The sequence below is a fragment of the Solea solea genome, chromosome 13 (genome assembly GCF_958295425.1).
Source record: "Solea solea chromosome 13, fSolSol10.1, whole genome shotgun sequence".
Lineage (NCBI taxonomy): Eukaryota > Metazoa > Chordata > Actinopteri > Pleuronectiformes > Soleidae > Solea > Solea solea.
In genome coordinates, this window is record NC_081146.1 from 11,488,644 (window position 1) to 11,507,211 (window position 18,568).

At 40.6% G+C, this 18,568-nt stretch overlaps 2 protein-coding genes across 3 annotated transcripts; one reads left to right on the forward strand and one right to left on the reverse strand.

The window, feature by feature from the left end:
- Positions 1–332: 332 nt before the first annotated feature.
- Positions 333–6,626, forward strand: si:ch211-79k12.2 (uncharacterized protein LOC568844 homolog). 2 transcript variants are annotated; one of them, XM_058647032.1, is made up of 3 exons: positions 333–430; positions 3,697–3,955; positions 4,045–6,626. In XM_058647032.1, the coding sequence occupies exons 2-3, from the start codon at positions 3,715–3,717 to the stop codon at positions 5,553–5,555; spliced, it is 1,752 nt and encodes a 583-aa protein (XP_058503015.1). In that variant the 5' UTR covers positions 333–430; positions 3,697–3,714; the 3' UTR covers positions 5,556–6,626. The 2 variants fall into 2 exon arrangements, with proteins under 2 accessions (XP_058503015.1, XP_058503014.1); XM_058647031.1 differs by lacking the exon at positions 333–430 and adding an exon at positions 2,019–2,223.
- si:dkey-34d22.1 (discoidin, CUB and LCCL domain-containing protein 1) lies at positions 6,352–18,367 on the reverse strand. Its single transcript, XM_058647028.1, has 15 exons — positions 18,212–18,367; positions 14,362–14,583; positions 13,172–13,309; positions 11,577–11,628; positions 11,425–11,497; positions 11,181–11,314; positions 11,032–11,069; positions 10,646–10,837; positions 10,094–10,206; positions 9,817–9,991; positions 9,607–9,699; positions 9,317–9,410; positions 8,999–9,036; positions 8,798–8,905; positions 6,352–7,282 (listed from the first exon to the last, which is right to left on the reverse strand). The coding sequence occupies exons 1-15, from the start codon at positions 18,312–18,314 to the stop codon at positions 6,855–6,857; spliced, it is 2,001 nt and encodes a 666-aa protein (XP_058503011.1). The 5' UTR covers positions 18,315–18,367; the 3' UTR covers positions 6,352–6,854.
- Between the last annotated feature and the right edge of the window lie 201 nt (positions 18,368–18,568).

Consider the following 18,568-nt stretch of genomic DNA (forward strand, 5'->3'; position numbering starts at 1 on the left):
GACATCTTGTGATTTTGTAAGTTCAGGTAATACACAGTAAATTCTGATATTTTCTGGCTTTATTTTTGGATGTGTGTTGTGTGTGTGTATGAGAAAGAACTCACAAAATGGAAAAATGTCTGCTAGTTCAGCTTCAAGTCGTTCCGCTACGCATCCCAGCTTTGTCTAATCAAGGTTGATTCAAGACAGACTTGCATTGTCTCATTTAGTGCACACACCTGGGATATTTAAGAAGCCCTAAAGAATGAAGGAGAAGTTGATGAAATGAGTCATGCAGAAGGAGAAACAAGCGCAGCACTGATGGGAAAAATCAGTGGGGCAAAAGCTTCTAATGGAGCTGTACGAAGAATACGAACATGTTAGGATAAAAAAGGAAATACAACAGCCATTACCGAGACTTAAGTGATGGTATGGCAGAAAGTTGCTGGCAGTAAGTGACGCAAGTGTCTTCTGTGTTTCATGTTACATGTGTTTTTCACTTTATAATGTTAACTGTGAGGAAACACAATGTGCCCAAAATGACTGAAACTTTTTACGTTATGATTTTTGTCATATTACTTTTTAAATGATTTACCTATACCTATTTATGATTTAATTAACATGAGCACATGGTTCAGCAGGTACAAGCCCCACTGAAAAACACATTCAAATGTGAGGGTTATTTGTCATAGGAACACTATATAAGAACTACTTCACGGTTCCATACAACTGAATTATTTTTGAAACATTTTATAAAAACATACATAAAATAAAAGTAAACAAATCTATATCTGCTATATAAACAATTACATTAAATTATGGAAATCCATTTCAATTAGGCTCTTGAATTTAAAGTGTTGAATGATATTTCAAAAAAGTTTCCAGGTTTGTTTGCAAAGCTGAAAAAGCAGAAACCCAATGTTTCAAAAAAATGAGAAAATGTAAATTTTCCACAAAACAAAAACTTTTTACTCCAGTTGAGTCTTAGTCAAGTAAGTTTGAAGTCTGCAAATTTGTCAGACTCAAGTCAAGTCACATAATTGAATTGGTGAAGTTAGTTGATTTGATAATCAGTTGATTATATTTCTACCCTTAAAAATATTATGAATAACTTTGGTAGTTGATTTTATATGCAATCATCAAAGCAAATGGTTAGCAAACACCAGCAGACAAATACTGAAGCACTAAAACCAAAAGTGTATGTTTTAGTGACATAATGGAGGACTCCTGCTTACCTGACCTCCAGGTGTGCTTGGTTGCCTTTGTGTTGTCAGCTTCCACAAACAACACAACACAAACACACAAACACAAAAGTTTACATAATTGTCATAATTTAATTTAAACTCTGCAAAGTGAGGGGTCTGGAACACAGAATTGATTCTCTCTTCAAAAATCATCTACAGACAAAAAGTATGTGTTGAAAACCTAGCAATTGTTTTAACTTTAAAGCTATACACATGGACCTTCACTGTATTTTGCATTTATTTCAAAGACGCACCTGTTTTTCTTTGCATTCAAGATTGATTTATTTTTATTTATGTTTATTTCGGTCATGTCAGTTAGATCAATCATCATCTTAGTGTAGTTCACACAATACACGTAAGTGAAAGGGAAAGCGGGAGAAGCAAAAGCTTATCTAGTTGCTTTGAGTCTGCTGTTCTGCACGTGTTTTGTCTTTCATGTTTTTATTACTGCTGGTAGTATATTTAATTTCTGTAAATAGACCATTACTTTTCATGCACTGGACCTTATATTTTATGGACCTAAATCACACATATCTTAAAATACTAAATTACATTAGACCTATCGTTAACAAAAAAGACACAAAGATGCTTGTTTTTTCGTAACAAAATATATTCTGAAATAATTCCATACTCTTATTTCTTTAAATACATGTTTCCGCTTGATGACGTGTCTAACGGAAAAGGGGAAAAAAGAGCCTCCCCCTCCCTGCAGCTGATTGGCTTAGGTTGAGCTAGACGCGTGGTGATTGGTCAGGATTAGAGAAGACTTCTCACAGTCAGCCAATCAGAGGCAGCGTATGGAGTCTCGGGGGTTAGAGGAAGAAAAAATTAGATTACAGTAGAGGTTTGTGTCATGGAAAAATCGTGTTTTTGTTGCTACGGTTGTTTTACAGTAGTCTCTTCAAGTTATTGAGATCGTATATGTAAAGCTAAGCTGTCGTTTTGCGTCTAACAATAGCGTGTGCTTCTATTCATGGACAAAGAAAAGTCTGCCGACATTGTAAGTATGTGACGCTGTTATTTGATTCCGCTGACAAGGTTTAACGTTACAGTGGTCTGTCTGTTCTCGTTAATTTAATCTATTTCACACTAGTTGTACATTAAAAATGAAATGTAAAGTGAATGAGGGTGTGGAGAATACAACAAATACAAATAAATGTGTTTATTCTTGAGTATGTATTATTTTACATTTTAAAGGTCCAGTGTGTAATATTTAGGAGGGTGTATTATGTGTAATCACTTCAAAATAAAAAATGTTTTATTTTTACTCTTTTACTCGCAGCCCAGACGGGACAAACCAGCTAGAGCAGGGGTGTCAAACTCAATTGACCTGGGGGTCAATGAGCATATAGTCTGGTCGAGCGGGGCGACATAGACGAAAAGAAGTGGAAAAACAGCTATTTAGTAGCTGGTGGGCAATATAAGATATTCATTATATTAGACAGAATTGCAAAGTAAAAGTGCTTTGTGTTTTGATATAAAATGATTCACAATAAAAACATATTTATGATGCACAAAAACGGAGAATTAAATAGAAAATTTAGAAAATAATGACGAGGATAATTGTGATTAAAACATCTTAAATATATGTAATTTCATGTCGAGTGTAATACATTTAATAAAGCAATGATTACAACCAAATGTCTTATTACTATTATAAAAATATTGCCGGCAAATACGTTTAGTCTTATATTCTGTCTCAGTGGTGGGCGTGCCACATGTGGCCCCTGGGCCACCAGTTTGACACATGTGAGCTAGAGTGTTATGTTTTGAAGCGACAACACACATTATGAGACGAAACATTTTTTCTATGGGTGGGTCAAAATATCTGTACTACATATTCGTAAAAGGATATCACACATTGAGACAAGTGCAGATACAATATAAAGCACTAAAATCCACTTGTATGCTGTACATACACTCATAGTGCTTTTCAGTTGTCAATAGTAGGGGTGGGGGTGCTGCTCAAATGAATGAGGGAAACTTGGGCAGAAGTTACCTGGTTGAAGAAGAGGGAGTTTCCAGGGTGATAATGACAGAGAAAGCTACATTAAGAGATGCCCCATCCATGTTCAATACATAGACGTTATACACTTTGTTCTATATGTTGTGAATAAATAGAGAAATCCTGCTCTTAACTTTTCATGTTTTAAGTTTTGTTTTCCTCAGTTAGACCGATATCACGATGTATCACTATATGATTGTCTTGCAATATATTGATCATCAATTGTTGTATTGCGATATTATTGGTATCATGGACTGTGCATCGTGAGGTATGCTGTGATTCCCAACCCTGTAACGCTTCTAAAAAGAGGTTGGTGAGCTGTGTATTATAATCTGCAGTCTCAACATTAGATGTCATTCATTCTTACACACTGGACTTTAAAATTGTCGTGCTATGGAGTTAAAATCTGTAAAAAAAAAGAGAAATAGTAGCAGGTGTATCGACTCGTGCTTTCTGTGCTTCATGCAGCATGTTCCGTGCTCCTGGATGGAGATGCATCAGTTCATTGGTGACCTTATGACATCTGGAAACTCCTCCAAGGATCAGTCAGATGTGCTAAACGCAGCATGGGGAATGGGTGGTGTTGCACTGGGGTTCAAAGGTGCTTCACCTGAGCCTCTGCAACACCGCCCTCCACCTGGTCAAGACAAGAGCCAGGCAGAGCCAGGCCGACACACCCAGTCTGGGACACAACAGAGGAAAGGAGAAGCCAGAGATAGAAGAGAAGGTCAGTGTTGAAAACGACAATTAATTACAGTTATCTTCTTTCTATATTTCTATTTGTACTCCGATTTAATGTTTCCTTCATGTTTTTAGATGTGCATCATGCCTGTGCCTGCCCATGCTGCCCCTATTCCACCTCCCCACCCTCCTTTGAGACTTTAAAACCGAGACAATCATTGTCCTCTCAGTCAGGCTCAGGTGCACCATGTCGACCCAAAGATCTCTCCAGTACTGCTCCAGTGAGCCTCAGCATGTGCCTACCAGACACTACCGAACAACATGGCACCACCTCATCCGCGTTGGAGAACAGGGCGTCCAGCCGGCTGCAGATTGAGGATCCAGATGGACAGACTCCAAGCCAACCTGCAAAATCAGGGAGTCATCCATCCCGAGCTTCATCTGGCTCATTATCCAGTCTCTCCACATTTCCCTGCTTGTGTTGCCACCGCAGCCTCCAGATACTGAGCAGTCAGGACAGCTCAGACTCCCCATTTTCTCACGCCCACGCCCACGCCCATCATCATCATTTCCATCACCACCATTGCCCTTTAACATCTTGTTTTTCCTGCCCTCAGCTTTCTCAATCTCATTCTTCACAGCTCCCTGGTCCCTTTCCCTGCTTTCCCTGTCAGTGCTCCTTTCCTACCTGTTCCCAGGTTGTCCACCACCCGCACAGACAAGCACAGCAGTTAGAGGAGAGGGGTAGGATGGCTGCGAACCCTCTGTCACTCCATCCCTGTATGCACTGCTCTGCCTCCTTCTCAAGACCGTCCCAGCTCCTGCAGCACCAGCGATCCGAGCATTCCCACAAACCATCTGGCTTTCTCTGCACGGAGTGTGGCAGGGCCTTCAACTCGCACAGCAACCTCCGCATCCACCTCAATGTGCACACTGGAGCCCGGCCCTACACTTGCTCCGACTGCGGCAAGAGTTTTAGCCAGTCGGGGGCTCTGAAGATCCACAGGCGGATTCACACAGGAGAAAGGCCATACTCTTGTGGATTTTGTGGCAGGGGGTTCCCCCATCTTGCAGGTGTCCGAGCCCACCAGAGGACCCATACTGGAGAGAAGCCTTACCGCTGCAGCCACTGTGGGAAGTGTTTCACCCAGTCGGGAGCTCTCAAGATCCACACTCGAATCCATACAGGAGAGAGGCCCTTCATCTGCAGCATTTGTGGGAAAGGCTTCTCCAACCGCTCTGGAATCCGCTTCCACTACCGCACAGTTCACGGGCTTACCTCTGAACACACTGGAGAAGTTGAAGGTGGGAGTTCCCATCGTGGTGCAGCAGGCACTGGTTATTCATCTGGGTATCCCAGGACTTTTCCCCCTGCCAACATCGGCCGAAATGCATCAAACAGCTCAGATATTGTCTCGCATTTAGCTGCAAATACCAGAGATACTCCTGCACTGACTGCTGAGGTAAGAAACCATGGCAGTAAAAGAGAGGGGCTTCAGTATGCATGTGAAGACTGTGGCCAGCGTTTTAAAGATGCCCCATCTAGGAACAGACACCAGACTTTGGTGCACTATTCCACCGAGGGAAGGGAGGAGGAGGAGGAGGGTGAGGCGGTAGCAGCAGAGGAAAGTGTGACACACAACTGAGAGGCTCTCAGCAAATGGTGGAGGATTCATTCATGTCCATGGAGATATCGAAGCAGAGTATAATTTAAGTGTTGAAATGATTTGTATGGAATAATCTATTACTCTGAAATTTGGATAATCCGATATTGCACTAATATGTAGACTGAAATGAAAAAATAGTGTGTATATATATGTTTACATATATATATTGAGATACATATGTATCTCAATCAAAGCACAAACCCTTTTTAGTTCTTCAGTTTTTCAGCTTTTTTTATTGTGCCTTATCCAACAGTTGTATTTTCTTTGCTTTATTAAAATACAAAATCACAAAAAGGCACCAAAAAAAATTAAATTCCAGAAATGAAAAAAAAATGTTTTAACAATTTCAGATATAATGCATCTATACCACCTGACCTTTTATATAAAAGTCATTGTAATAGAGAAAAATATAAATTTCTATCTCAAATACAAATCTGTTTTGTATTTTTACTCTTAAGGCCATGTGTGGAAAAACAGCAATGTCATTTAAGTTTTAAATACCTATCTTTGCTTTGTTACTTGTAAGATTCAAGATTTAATGAGAACAATGCTAAAGTTTGTTTGAGGAGTTATGAGTCTTGCTTGAGGACACTATAGCAGATTTAGTCATGAGGAAATGAGTCCATGTGATGTCCTCATTCTTGGTAATGGGACAACTTTGCCTGTTATGCCACTCTTTGTTATAATTTAATCCAAACACTTATTTTAGAACAAATATCTGTTAACTTTAAATGTTAAAATGAATGACCTTAATCACAGGACTAAGAAGAAGCAGCCAAGTTCATGCTGTATTGTTAGATGTTCAAACAGAGCCACCTAGTGGTTATATAAAATCACAGCAACATCTTTACCACTTTGTTACAGTGTACCATTTTCTTGTGCAAAACACATTGAAATTGCACATTGTCAATACAATGTTTTGTGAGTTCAAGTAACACTTTTTTGTATTAACCTGTTACATAGACTGAAGCATACATTTCTGTATGTGTTTTCTGAAAGTGCCGATTGTGATTACTTAATACATCAATAAACAGTATCTCTGAGACCCAACCTGGATGTTTTTTCTGTGCATTCACAATACAACTGTCCACAGTTCTTGGACTATTCTGTACCCCTGCATATGCACAGCAGACCAAAGTGATTCCTCAGTGGAAGTACAGCTCCTTGAGGCATGAGGACACTCTGGACAACACTGGGCAGTTTAGGGTCCACAACTAAAGTGGCTGCCTGGTCCCAATTCACAGTTTAGCTCAACAGAGTCTTATTCTGTGGCTGCGCTCACAAGGGCTCCTCATATGTGTGGTTCATCAGTAAAGAGTTACATGGCTTGGGATCGGCATAGACTGTGCTGGTTGATCGAGGGCCATTGGCATGTGGTGCCGGAGTGCAGTAGCCGTTTGATAGCATCCTGTGGGAGGGGCAGTCGTACGGAGTGTGGCTGGATGTTGTCTTGGCACCAGACGCAGGTGCCGACACAGGATGTCTGTGCGCTCTGTTGTGAAGCATCCCCATTGGCAGGTTGGGCTCACACGGCTGCTCACTGAACGGAGTGGCATACTCTGGTTCTGGAGGAAGTGGCTCAGCATACTCTGGCAGGTTGCCCGGAGTGTCATAATGGGTCAGGATGAAGGGGGTGGTGTAGCCCTCGTCTGAGGAGCGTCTAAATGTTGACCCGACCTTTTGTCCAACAGCAGGCTCTGCATAGTCTGGGGTGAGTGAAAGGATGAATGCAGATGAGTCAGACTGTATTTCTATTCACTGGAGATACAACAAACACTGGCACACCAAACATAAGCTGAAATCAGAATACCATACCTGATGTACATGTTAATTGTGATACAGATTAGATGTGGTTACTGTATTGTCCAAAGAAATACGCCACCACTATATGATTTCTGGCAACAGTACTGCAGTTTACACGTCGTCTCCTTCTACGTCCGGGTCAAAAGCGTAAACATACAGGAATAATCGGACTATGAATCACATTATCCAGGAATGTTAGTCCGACTAAGACTCAATTTTAGTCAGACTAATGTGTTTACAAACACACTCAAACTGGCCTTGGGTACCTTGAACATGCTACATCACTCCAAATTATTATTCATTTCGACACTGGTTTTTATCTTATTAAACCGTTGTGTGACTTTGGAAGCAGATTTGTTATCACAACAAAGAGCTAACTGTTACTCATTATCTGTCTTTATGCTAAGCTAAACTAACTCACTGAGACACAAGATACAAATAAGCACAGCGTTTTTTGATTGTATTGATCTGTCCCCAACTCTTTAATTTTTAGCTATTGCTATTTATTTACTTGTCAACATGATTGAATATATGTGTAGGTCGGGCTGTGCTGCATGGGAATAAATAACTCTACTGTATTGTGTTGTGCTGTACTAACATTTAATATAAGCTTTAAAACACAATGGTGCATCCAACACTACTGTAAGGTGCTCCACTACTGTGATGTAAGATGTTATAAAATGAAGAGCAAAACATTGAACTGTACTGCACAGTAACAGTATTGAAAACCCTTCTAAGTGCTTATTAGCATCTTGTGCTGGGATCTCAGGAAAATGCTTCTTTCTTTACTCAATAACAGTTTGACATGACGCCAATATGGAGCCCCCAGTTTGGCCACCAGCACCACTCTTCCTTTTAGAAGAAGAGGCTATGGTGTGGGAGGCCTTCACCTAGTCAAGAGCCCACAGGGAGCCGGAGCAGGAACTATTTTAATTAGACCCACTTTAGTGAGGGACATATTTTGTCTTAGCATTGACCCTGTGGCCTGTTAATCACTGGACCTCTCATTGAAGGGCCCCACTTGCCAGGAGAGGGGACGGGTAGGCAGAGAGGAGACTGGTGGGGGTGGTGGCGGGGAGCAAGCTGAGCACTCTTTATCAAGCTCCAATTAAAGGGTCTCTTTCAGAGAGGCTCTGTGGACCAAAGAAAGGAATGTTTATACTGTGACAGGGTGATGGGCTGAGCCAGGGGAAAGAATGGCTATCTCGTAGAGAGAGCTGTTTGCCTGTCAGGCCTGGCATGAGCCCCTCAAACTGACCCCTGAGGTCAGGGGCAGTCAGAATGGGGAAAATAAAGGAGGGAAAAGAACCAGTATTCTCTAAATGAGCTATGGAAAAAGTAGCATAAGGGCAGCACAAACAGGAGTTGCTGTGATTCCCGCACAAACGAATCAATGAAATGTTTCCAAGAATTCTCACCATTGAGAGGGGGGCTCGGCAGAGGGTCGTGGACATTTCGCTCCAGTGGGTAGGATATAAGCTCGGATGGTGGACACGGAAGACTTTTTGCCTGGAAACTCTGACAACCTACATGACACATAGACACTCAGAGTCAGAGGGTTTTTGATGAGACCTTTTACTGAAGATTACCAAACATTTTTAAATAGTAACTTGACTTACTTTTGGGTAGAGAATACTTTATTTGTGAATCTTTTTTTCTGTGGGGAAGAAATGTACACAAAGTATTTCAGTACTGCACACATGCCGAGCATCATTTCTGAATCAGGCTTTGACTGCTGGTGCATCAATATTGAGCTAAAATCAGCTAATCATTAGAAATATGAGTTAAAAAATGAGTATATATTATACAAATATAAAAATATCTTTGTTATGTTATGGTCTTGATAAAACATGATAAGATATTTCAGTACATATGTTGTAAAAGCCGCTTTAATCAAAGTGAAAGATGTATAAAACAATATATATTAACTATTGTACCTTCTTTTCCACCAGATTCCAGCCAACAAACAACTGCCACACATTATCAACCCCAGGACCACTCCCACTGCCACTATTACTGGCTGACTGATGCCTATGGAAGCACAAGTGTCAGAGTGAGTAAACAGCTGTACGAGAACGAGGAAGGAATGCAGTTAATTGCAATGTACACAGTGTTGAAGGCGATCTTGGATTGTTTTTTACGAATGTGACAAGTATCTGTGCTCAAACAGACAGGTATTAATCTTCACAGTGTAGATACAAACAAGGGAGAGGATGATTATTCATACTCGGTCTTGTCTCCACTAACACTGGGCTCTCTGTGGGGGATGAAGAGGAGTTTGGGTGCGGTGTTCCCATGTTGACTTTAACGGACGGAGATTCTGTTGGACATGTAGCAGCACAGACAATTGTAAGCTCAGGAATGATCAACTAGCTAAATCAATGCTGCAAAGAGATGAGGTTTACTCCGGATAAATCAGATGGTATCTAATGCCCACCTCCGGCTGCGCGAGACTTGGACGTGACCTTTGCAACATGACAACCCAAGACCTGGACCTGAGCTGAAGCTCTGCCATGCCAGGTCTGTGTCTGTAGCCGCACAAACCGAGCCACCACAGGAGGAAACAGGCTGTTGAGAACTCTGAGGTGACCATCGGTATAGGCCTGAAACACCTGGGAACCATAACAACCAAGTTACTTATTTACAGAGAACACCATGAACCCATCAGTAGGAAACCAGTTCTTGAGAACATCAGAGTCAACTGCAAAACATACCTTCTTTTCTTTGCTGGAAGCATCTTTGTAAAGCTTCCAACTCTTTCTGTCTTTGCTAAAAAGAAGGCTGAATGAGTTTGTGTAGTACTCATTTGATCCTACTGTTATTATTCCTGAAGAAGGAGAGGGAGAAGATACAAAGTGGTTTCACGTACAGACAAAACTGGAGAACATTTACAGAATTAGGTCAGAGATATTTCTATTTTTCATGTCGTCCCTGTTCTGTTTGTGTCCATCAACCTTGAACATGCTGGTTCCTGTTGAATATGCAAACCTTTATTTAAAATCGCAAACGCAAACTTTGTTCAGCTGTTTCCGACAGCAGCTTAGCAGTGGAGATATTAGTTAACCGTATGTTAATAAGAGTAAAGTGCATTTACTGGAGACTATTTTCAGTGGCAGATTAATGGACATTAAGTAGAGTAGTGTACTAGTGAAGATCTCTAGCAGCAGGACAGTGCATGCAGGACTAAAATTAAACTAAAAAAACGATCGACTGATAAAAATAACATTACATTAAATACTTATTTTATATTTACATCTTTAACATACCTGTGATGGTGCTTCTATCACTCAGCTCCAGCTCTACCCATGGGTTGGGGTCATTACTGTCTGCCGCCCAGAGTAGGAAGTCAGGACTAGAAGCCATGATTCTGGGCGACAACGACATTCTGCGCTCCTGACTGTTTTTATTCGAGAACGATGAGGCATTCAAACCAGAGACAGTCAGGATGTTGTTGCATTCTGTACAGAGACCAGAGGAAAGGAGGGAGTCGTCAGAGTGGTTCACTGGAAGTGATTTTATACATGGTAACATAAGCCACTCGTTTACTTTACTGCTGATCATGTTTACACTGTCGTCAAACCCCGTGAGGCAAAAAGCTGACTGTATATCACGTATCAAACACTTTACAGAAACATTTTAAAGGGGCTCATACCTCTGCTGAAGAGCAGCTTCTTCTCAGATAATGATCCCCTATGAGCAGAGGACAAGTGACTGGTCAGTGAGTTATACACAATCAAATGCAAATCAGAAATACACTAAAGTAGTTTGGAGAGTTGTTGACTGTAATAAGAGCAGACACACATTTTTGAGAGGATCCCATTGGCAAAGGTGGCTTCATAGAGTGTAAGGCTTCTCTCACGAGTCACAGTGACACGACCTCCCATACTGTCAGATGCAGCACCTGCATGGACAGCAGCCTTGCACAACACTGAGGTCTGTGAAAGAGAGGAAGTGTGGAGCCATTTTCAGACTTAAAAAAAAACAAAAAAAAAACCCCCCCCCAACAACTAAGAAAGCTTGTTTGAATGAAAGGTGGAATACTTACATCCCTGTAACCCTGTTCAGAGTTTCCCCACACGTCCCCCGCGACATTCTTACATCCAGCAGGGCAGTAAACACTGAGATAAAATGTGAGAAACTCTTATTTTTCTACTGAAGGAGATTCAATAATGGGGAATGTAGAGGTCAACCACTTACCTCACACGCTGCGAGCTAAAGTGAGATCCTCGCTGTAAACAAGAAATAAGATCTGTGAAAATGAGAAGAAAGAAACGTGTTAAGAACGCTCACTCATCAGAATTAATTAAACATTAAACACAAAAAGGATCAGCATTGGTCATAGAGAAACACAACAGTCAATCTATACTATCAACATTTATAGTGGTCACTTATAAACTTTGCTCTCTATACAAAAATTGTATTGAACAACACTTCTGCTCTTTTTCTCCTTTTTGTTAGATTTTAAATAGAAACAAAAATAGAACATGCACATTTTCACGAATAACTAATAATCTATTAAAGTGTAAAGATTTGAAAGCGTACTTTGTTTTCTTATTATTTATTCTGTTCTATTATTACACTACTATTACTTCTTTTACCATAACACAATAACTATGCCTGTACAAATGGCAAATAAAACCATGGATCTGACTGGCCCATTCAGTAAATAATAATTTAATTGAAGGTGTCATTTTCCTACTGCCATTACACCTTGCAATCAGTTGTAACATCATAATGACAAGTTTAAGTCAAAGACTTTAATAGTACAGTGCAGGGCCCAGTATCTGCGGCTTATATAATACGACTGCCATTCACTCAACAACAAACAAACAGAGTCTGTGTGAGACAGTGAAGCATGCTCCGAGTGCTAAATTAGGGGATGATCGGTCATCACTGTTGATGTGACTAAGTCCTTTGTTACAGTGACTTTGTCACAGTTGACAGTTACAGCGAATGGTCTTTGTGTCATCACAGTTAACAGACAGTGGTTTGTATGTCTGAACATGGGCTTAGCTCCAGACATGGCCAGATTTCATAAACAACTCAGTGCAAAACAGGAAACTATGATACATAATGTGCAGGGCACATTTCCTCATGCAGAGTAAGGGAAAACTATCTCCAAATATAGATTAGCATTCAGACAGAACAACTCCACACCATCGTTAAAATAACACACAAGAGGAACCTTAACATTTGGACATTACATGCGTAGTTTAATCCCTGAATATCACAATGTAATTATGGTCCATGTTGTATAAACAGGAATAAAAATAAGCCCCTCTATGTGTGGATTTTACAGTTGGTAAAGCCACAGTCTCTGCACTGAGTTGCCTTACGGGGACAAGCACAGGATGGGATGGGCTCGCAGTGGTTAACAGAGGAGGGGGGGTAGAAAAGAAATCCAGCCCCTCCATGAAACAGACTTAAGCCTGAGGCCTCATTCCATTCAGCCTGAGAGAAGGCGTCTGACTCCTGCTTTCTGAGCAAACACGCCAGAGCAAAGATAGTGATGGAGGATGAATGCCAATAAGCAGTGACTCATTCGCTCACAACTACACATATGTACACTACACAACAACATGAGTGCACACTAACTCACACACACATTTTCACTCAGATGTCAGTGTTTAAATAACACCTGTTTAAACTTGCAAATTACATTTTTAGACATTTAGTTGCAACTGAAAATGTTTATATACAGTATACACGTATTCTGCATGGACAATAAAACACTTTACAATGAACATCATATAACTACACATATTATCAGTGTGTGCAGGTGACTCTCATACCTGGATACTGATCTGAGGCATAGGACAGCAGAAAACCTCGTCCAGAGCGATGTGGGCCCGACTTAAAAGTTACTGTCACTTCATTGCTTTTTAGAGTAATATTCCTCTGTGATGCGTCAAGTTTCCCACACACTGGACCTGTAACATGCAGACCCACAAACTACATTTCTAAAAGCACACAAACACAACACATTTGTTTGCACACATTTCTTTGAACAAAAACACACAACGCATTTCCAACAATGACATCTTTAAAAATAGTTGAATGCATCAACTTTACTTAGTGACACACTAACACGTTTAAAATGGATAATCACCTCCATCAGAGAGGTTATGTTTTTTTCCTGCATATGTCTGTGAGCAGCATAACTTGACTTTCATTACATTTGAAGGTTATGGCCCAAAGAATAATGTGTCATAAAACAGTTTATTGTCACTTGTAAATACATGCAGAAAAAGCAAAGAACAAAATCACCCGACACAATTGGTGGACAGTCACAGAACATTTCTGTCTTCTGAACCTCTCAGTCTTCATTTTGGTGTGTTGTCAAACTTTTATACCCTCAAGACACGACTTGATACACCTGGTTTCAAAATGTGCGTTTGCATGTTACGAAATTAGGTTGGCCTCCTTTGTCAGTGTGTCAATGGAAAGGCATGCCTTGCTGTGTGTCTTCGACAGTCATGGCAGGCAGGGCATCATTAATGACATGCAACATAAGAAGTCTACTCAGTTTCCTTCAAGTATGCACTCAACTCCAGAGATTCTCAAGAGATTGTTGTTGTATGTGCAAACGCAAATGTCGACAGAAGTCACTCTTGAGTTTCACCAGCCAGCTCCCTGGTTTAATCTCCGAGTGACGTCGCGCGTGAATGCAAGAGAAACTTTGGAGAGTCCACAGTGAGTGAATGAGCTACTGTCCTGCTGACTGCATGCTCAAACCAGACAACACTCCTTTGCTCAGATCCCCCAGGGATTCTGCTGATGTTGTGAATGCTTCTCATGCAATTCCTCATATGTAAATAACTCCAGAAAATGTCTGGACCCAAATCTTCACAAATGACCCACGTTTTATGTCTGAAAAGGCCTTAAGTGAGTATTTCAGAAAAGGGCGATGGGTACACAATACACATAAGACATGAGAGCATATATGTATAAGGTTTTTAAAGTTCCTGGTGAACAAACTTACCCAGACTGAGCTCCCCGCTTTTGTCCGTGATCACAAGAGAGCCATTGCTGCAACCCGGACTGCTCTCAACGTCAAAATCCCCAAACAACAGTTGCAGCGTGTGGCCTTCTGGCACACGGACAGTCCATGTACATCGAGTGTTACTTGGGTATGTCCCTGGATAGTTCTGAGAGGCCAAAGTGCCAGACTCTGTCCCCAGCAGTGTGCGCCCACAGCCATCACCTGAAATCACAGTTCAACGGGAAATTCAAACTTGCAGGACACTTCTAGCTAATTTAAATCCAAGGGAAACTCTGACCACTTGCCGTCTGCTTTTTCAGAATAACTAAAGTGTGTCCTTTAAAAACAAGTTGTCTTCAGACCAAATTAGTTCAATCTTGTGATTTTAAATTAAACAACTAATTCTCGCAAAGTACAGTCAGTGCATAGTGTGATGACATTTGTTTTTCCCGCAGTGTATGAAGACTGAAACTAACAATGAGCGTATTTTCATTCTGAGTCAATCTTTAGAATCCTTGTAAAGTGTTCTGTCCACCCTGTTTACAGGCAGCTGCTGGTTAGATATACGTCTTTGGAGTGTTGTTTCACTTCAAAAACATCTGTGAGAAGACAAAGTAGTCAGCTAATCTCAATCTTGAGCAAAACCAGAATCATACACCAGCAGACAGTTTCATCATTAATTTCCTTTGATTTAATACACACAATATTAAGAGCTTTGTTATTGCGCCCATTCAGAACATTCTTTATGAGTAACAAGTCTTTTCTGAACAGACCAAGGCATGTTTATACTCTTCTGATCATAACTGTGAGATGACACAACTGCGTGAGTAGTGCTCAGCTCCATAAGCTCTTACAAAAATTACGTAATTTTACGTACTTAATTTCACCGTATATACGGGGTTGTTTTTTTTAACAAATGTTTATTTATTAACCACAAATTTGTCTCCATAAGAGCCCATTTTTGGGCATTGACTCATGACTTCCTCTGACCTGCGGTTGCAGTGACTAACACTTGAACTGGAACAGAAGACACAAATATTTAAATGGTGTAATATTCCCGTGGGTCCCAAAAAACAAGTTAGTCAATTTCCACAGTGGTCAGACAGAGATAAGTGATGTGGGGGCTGCAGGCTGAAATCCAAACCCCCAAGAAGTCAAGATCGGAGAAAGATCGGTCAAAACAGCCAAAAAAAAAGAAAGAAAAAAGGCACCAGTGTCCATCCAAGTCTACACTACATCCCTGTCCTTCCATATAAGGCTCCTAAAGATCTGTTGAGGGGAAGCCAGAGTATAACCTTCCACCTACTCAGTGTCGCACACATCCTGCCTTGCACCAGCCGTTCCCCTGCTTCCCGACAGCACTTCAGCTCCTAAAACCCTGAACATTTCGATGTCATTGCCCCTACTCAAATTCCCAAAGGATCCCCTGGAAATGCCACAGTCACGTACTGTAGCTGTGGGCAACAGAGCATGGATCTGTCACCTTCCGTTGGGAGGCCACAGAGGCTGCAATGTCAGGGAAGTTCTGGGTGGCCGATAATCTTCCCGCTGTTTACTGAAGCCCTTCACCTACAGTTTGTCTCCAGGCCAGTCCAACTGTACTTTCAGACAGGAAGTCTGTTTGGCTTGTCCAACAATTTGAAAAAGTTAAGTTGAACTGGTTGGTAGAAGAGCAGAGAAAACTTTGTTTTGCACTTGAGGCTTTACTGGCAGGTCCTTACAAGTTCTCACGGGCAGACAGGATGCTCACCTGTCACTACATTGTTATATTCTGGTTTGTGTGTCAATCAGAAAGTTACAACACGGATATTGAAATGTTTAACTACCATTTCCTGGCCCCACCACAGCTCTTAGCAAGCAAGTTAAAAAGTGAATCAGAATAAATAGCAGACCCTGAAACTAAACCCAAACAGAGACAGACAAAAGCAGAAACATCTCTGTGGTGTGTCTGATCTTTAGAGTCATAGTCTGTGGACGCCATAAATGGTTTGTGTATGTTCATTGTGATTCATGCTGCGCATGGACTTGACTCCTGTTGTGGAAAAAAACAAAACAAACAAAACGTGGGAAAGGTAAGCTCAGAGCTGGTATCAGTAGGTAAACAAGGGAAGACTATGTCAAGAATGCTGTCATGACCTCACATGGTCAACATTTGCGCCTTCTTCAATTTGATATGCGGTATTTGCCCCCACCCCCCACCGCCCGACCTAAATACAGCGCTAGACTAATGTATATATATATTGCATAAGGTTAATAATAACAGAATGTTTGAAGAGTGTTTCAGGCATAGCAAGTTAAAGTGTCAAAAAAGAACGACAGCTGTGCATAGTGAAGCATGTGATATAGGTTGTTTGGATTGTATCAGATTTTACATTTTTATACGTCCGATAAGGCTTAACGATTTTGAAAAAATATCTAATTCTGATTATTTTGACAGGAATTGCGATACGCAAATTTTTCATTTTCATTTGAAAACCATATTTAAAAGGATTACAGTGTGATATTTATGCAGATCTGAGCGAAACAAAGATGTTCTCTTCAGTCTGTAGAATACGTGTATAAATCAAGACAATAATTAATCTAAAATTATGTTTTGACACACTTGGCTTTAACAAATATTGCGCCTCCTGCCCTACTTTCTGTTATCCAATCCAATGATCTTGACCAGAATCGGTCACGAAATGTTGCGATATTTTAAAGTATCATTATTTCCTTACGCCTTATTTATTATGCCGTAAATAACTTTGAAATGAACTGGCTTTACAAGTGTTACTAGTATATTGACTCGGGGTGTGAATCACAGAGTACCTCACGATACGATACGTGGTCCACGATACCAATCATATCGCGATACAGCACGATATCTGTCTAACAACAAAACATCCGTGAAAAGTTGGGATTTCTTTATTTATTCACAACGTAGAGAACAAAGTGCATAAAGTTTATATATTGAACGTGGATGGAGCATCTCTTAACGTAGATTTCTCCACCATTATCTCGCTGTAAAGTCCCTCGTGAGAAGTAGCAACACCCGGCAAGTGAAGCTGGCAGGGACTGTTTGTTGATTAAAACACCGACATTTGCCCTGGTGTATAGGTTATCGACGATATAACGCCAACTCGATATTTTGACCCACCCCCTAATATTCACTACAACTGAAAAGCTCTGTATGAGTGTGTGTGTACAGTATATAAGTAGATTTATTGCTTTATATTGTGTCTACACTCAATGTGTGCTACCCTTTTATGAATATACAGTAAAATATATGAGAGTAGATAACAGATAATAGAATAGATAATTTAAAAAAACAAAAACCCTGACCACACTGACTGTACCAAACCTCCACCTCTATGTTTGTGGTTGTTCTGTTTGATGTTTTGTTTTGCAGGATCTTCTCACTTTGTCACTGAATAAACTGTATATATTATATTCACACTGAGAAAAAGGAAATGACAACCTATACCAACTGCAAGAGATGTCTTTACTCTAAAATTCAGGAGACATGCTCACTGTCAGACCATTTCAATTGTATTATAAAGGAAACATTTTAAGGCAGGTGTCTAAATTGTATGTAAAATTCAGTGGAAATATAGTGACTATATATAGTGAAAAGGTGCAAAAGAGGATTTAAAAAACTGTAGGTGACTTAAACGAACACTCTTAAACCAAAGTCACTCCATTAAAATGTATGCAATGAACTTTAAACTAAAGGGAAACTATTCAGTTTTAGTTACTCGTCAATGCTAAACTTTAGCATGATAACGAGATACTTGACATAAAGTCTCTCCTCAAGAATTTAATGTAAACCGTCAACGTATAAGTTGGAGTTTTTGTTTTTTTTTAATCTTACCTGCCTGTCCGTGAACAACCAGGAAACAGACGCTGAATGTGACCCAGAAAACGGTGATAAAAGACTTCACATCATCCCCGATGTTTTCACACGGACAAATCATGATTTCCAAAGTTGTGCGTCGGAAAAGTAAGGTGCAAGCACCACAGGCTCAGTGTTCTGGCTTCACTGAAGTTACAATGCGCTACAAAGTACTGCATTTTTACTATTGGCCACGAGACGACAACTCGACTGTCCATTGGTTCTCCGGACTGTCAATCAAAAACTCACGCGCATTCCATTCCCATATTTGGACGGTGTAATTTGTGGGCGTGTGCTGATCTGAGAACAGCCCGCGGGATAAATGTATTAATGATT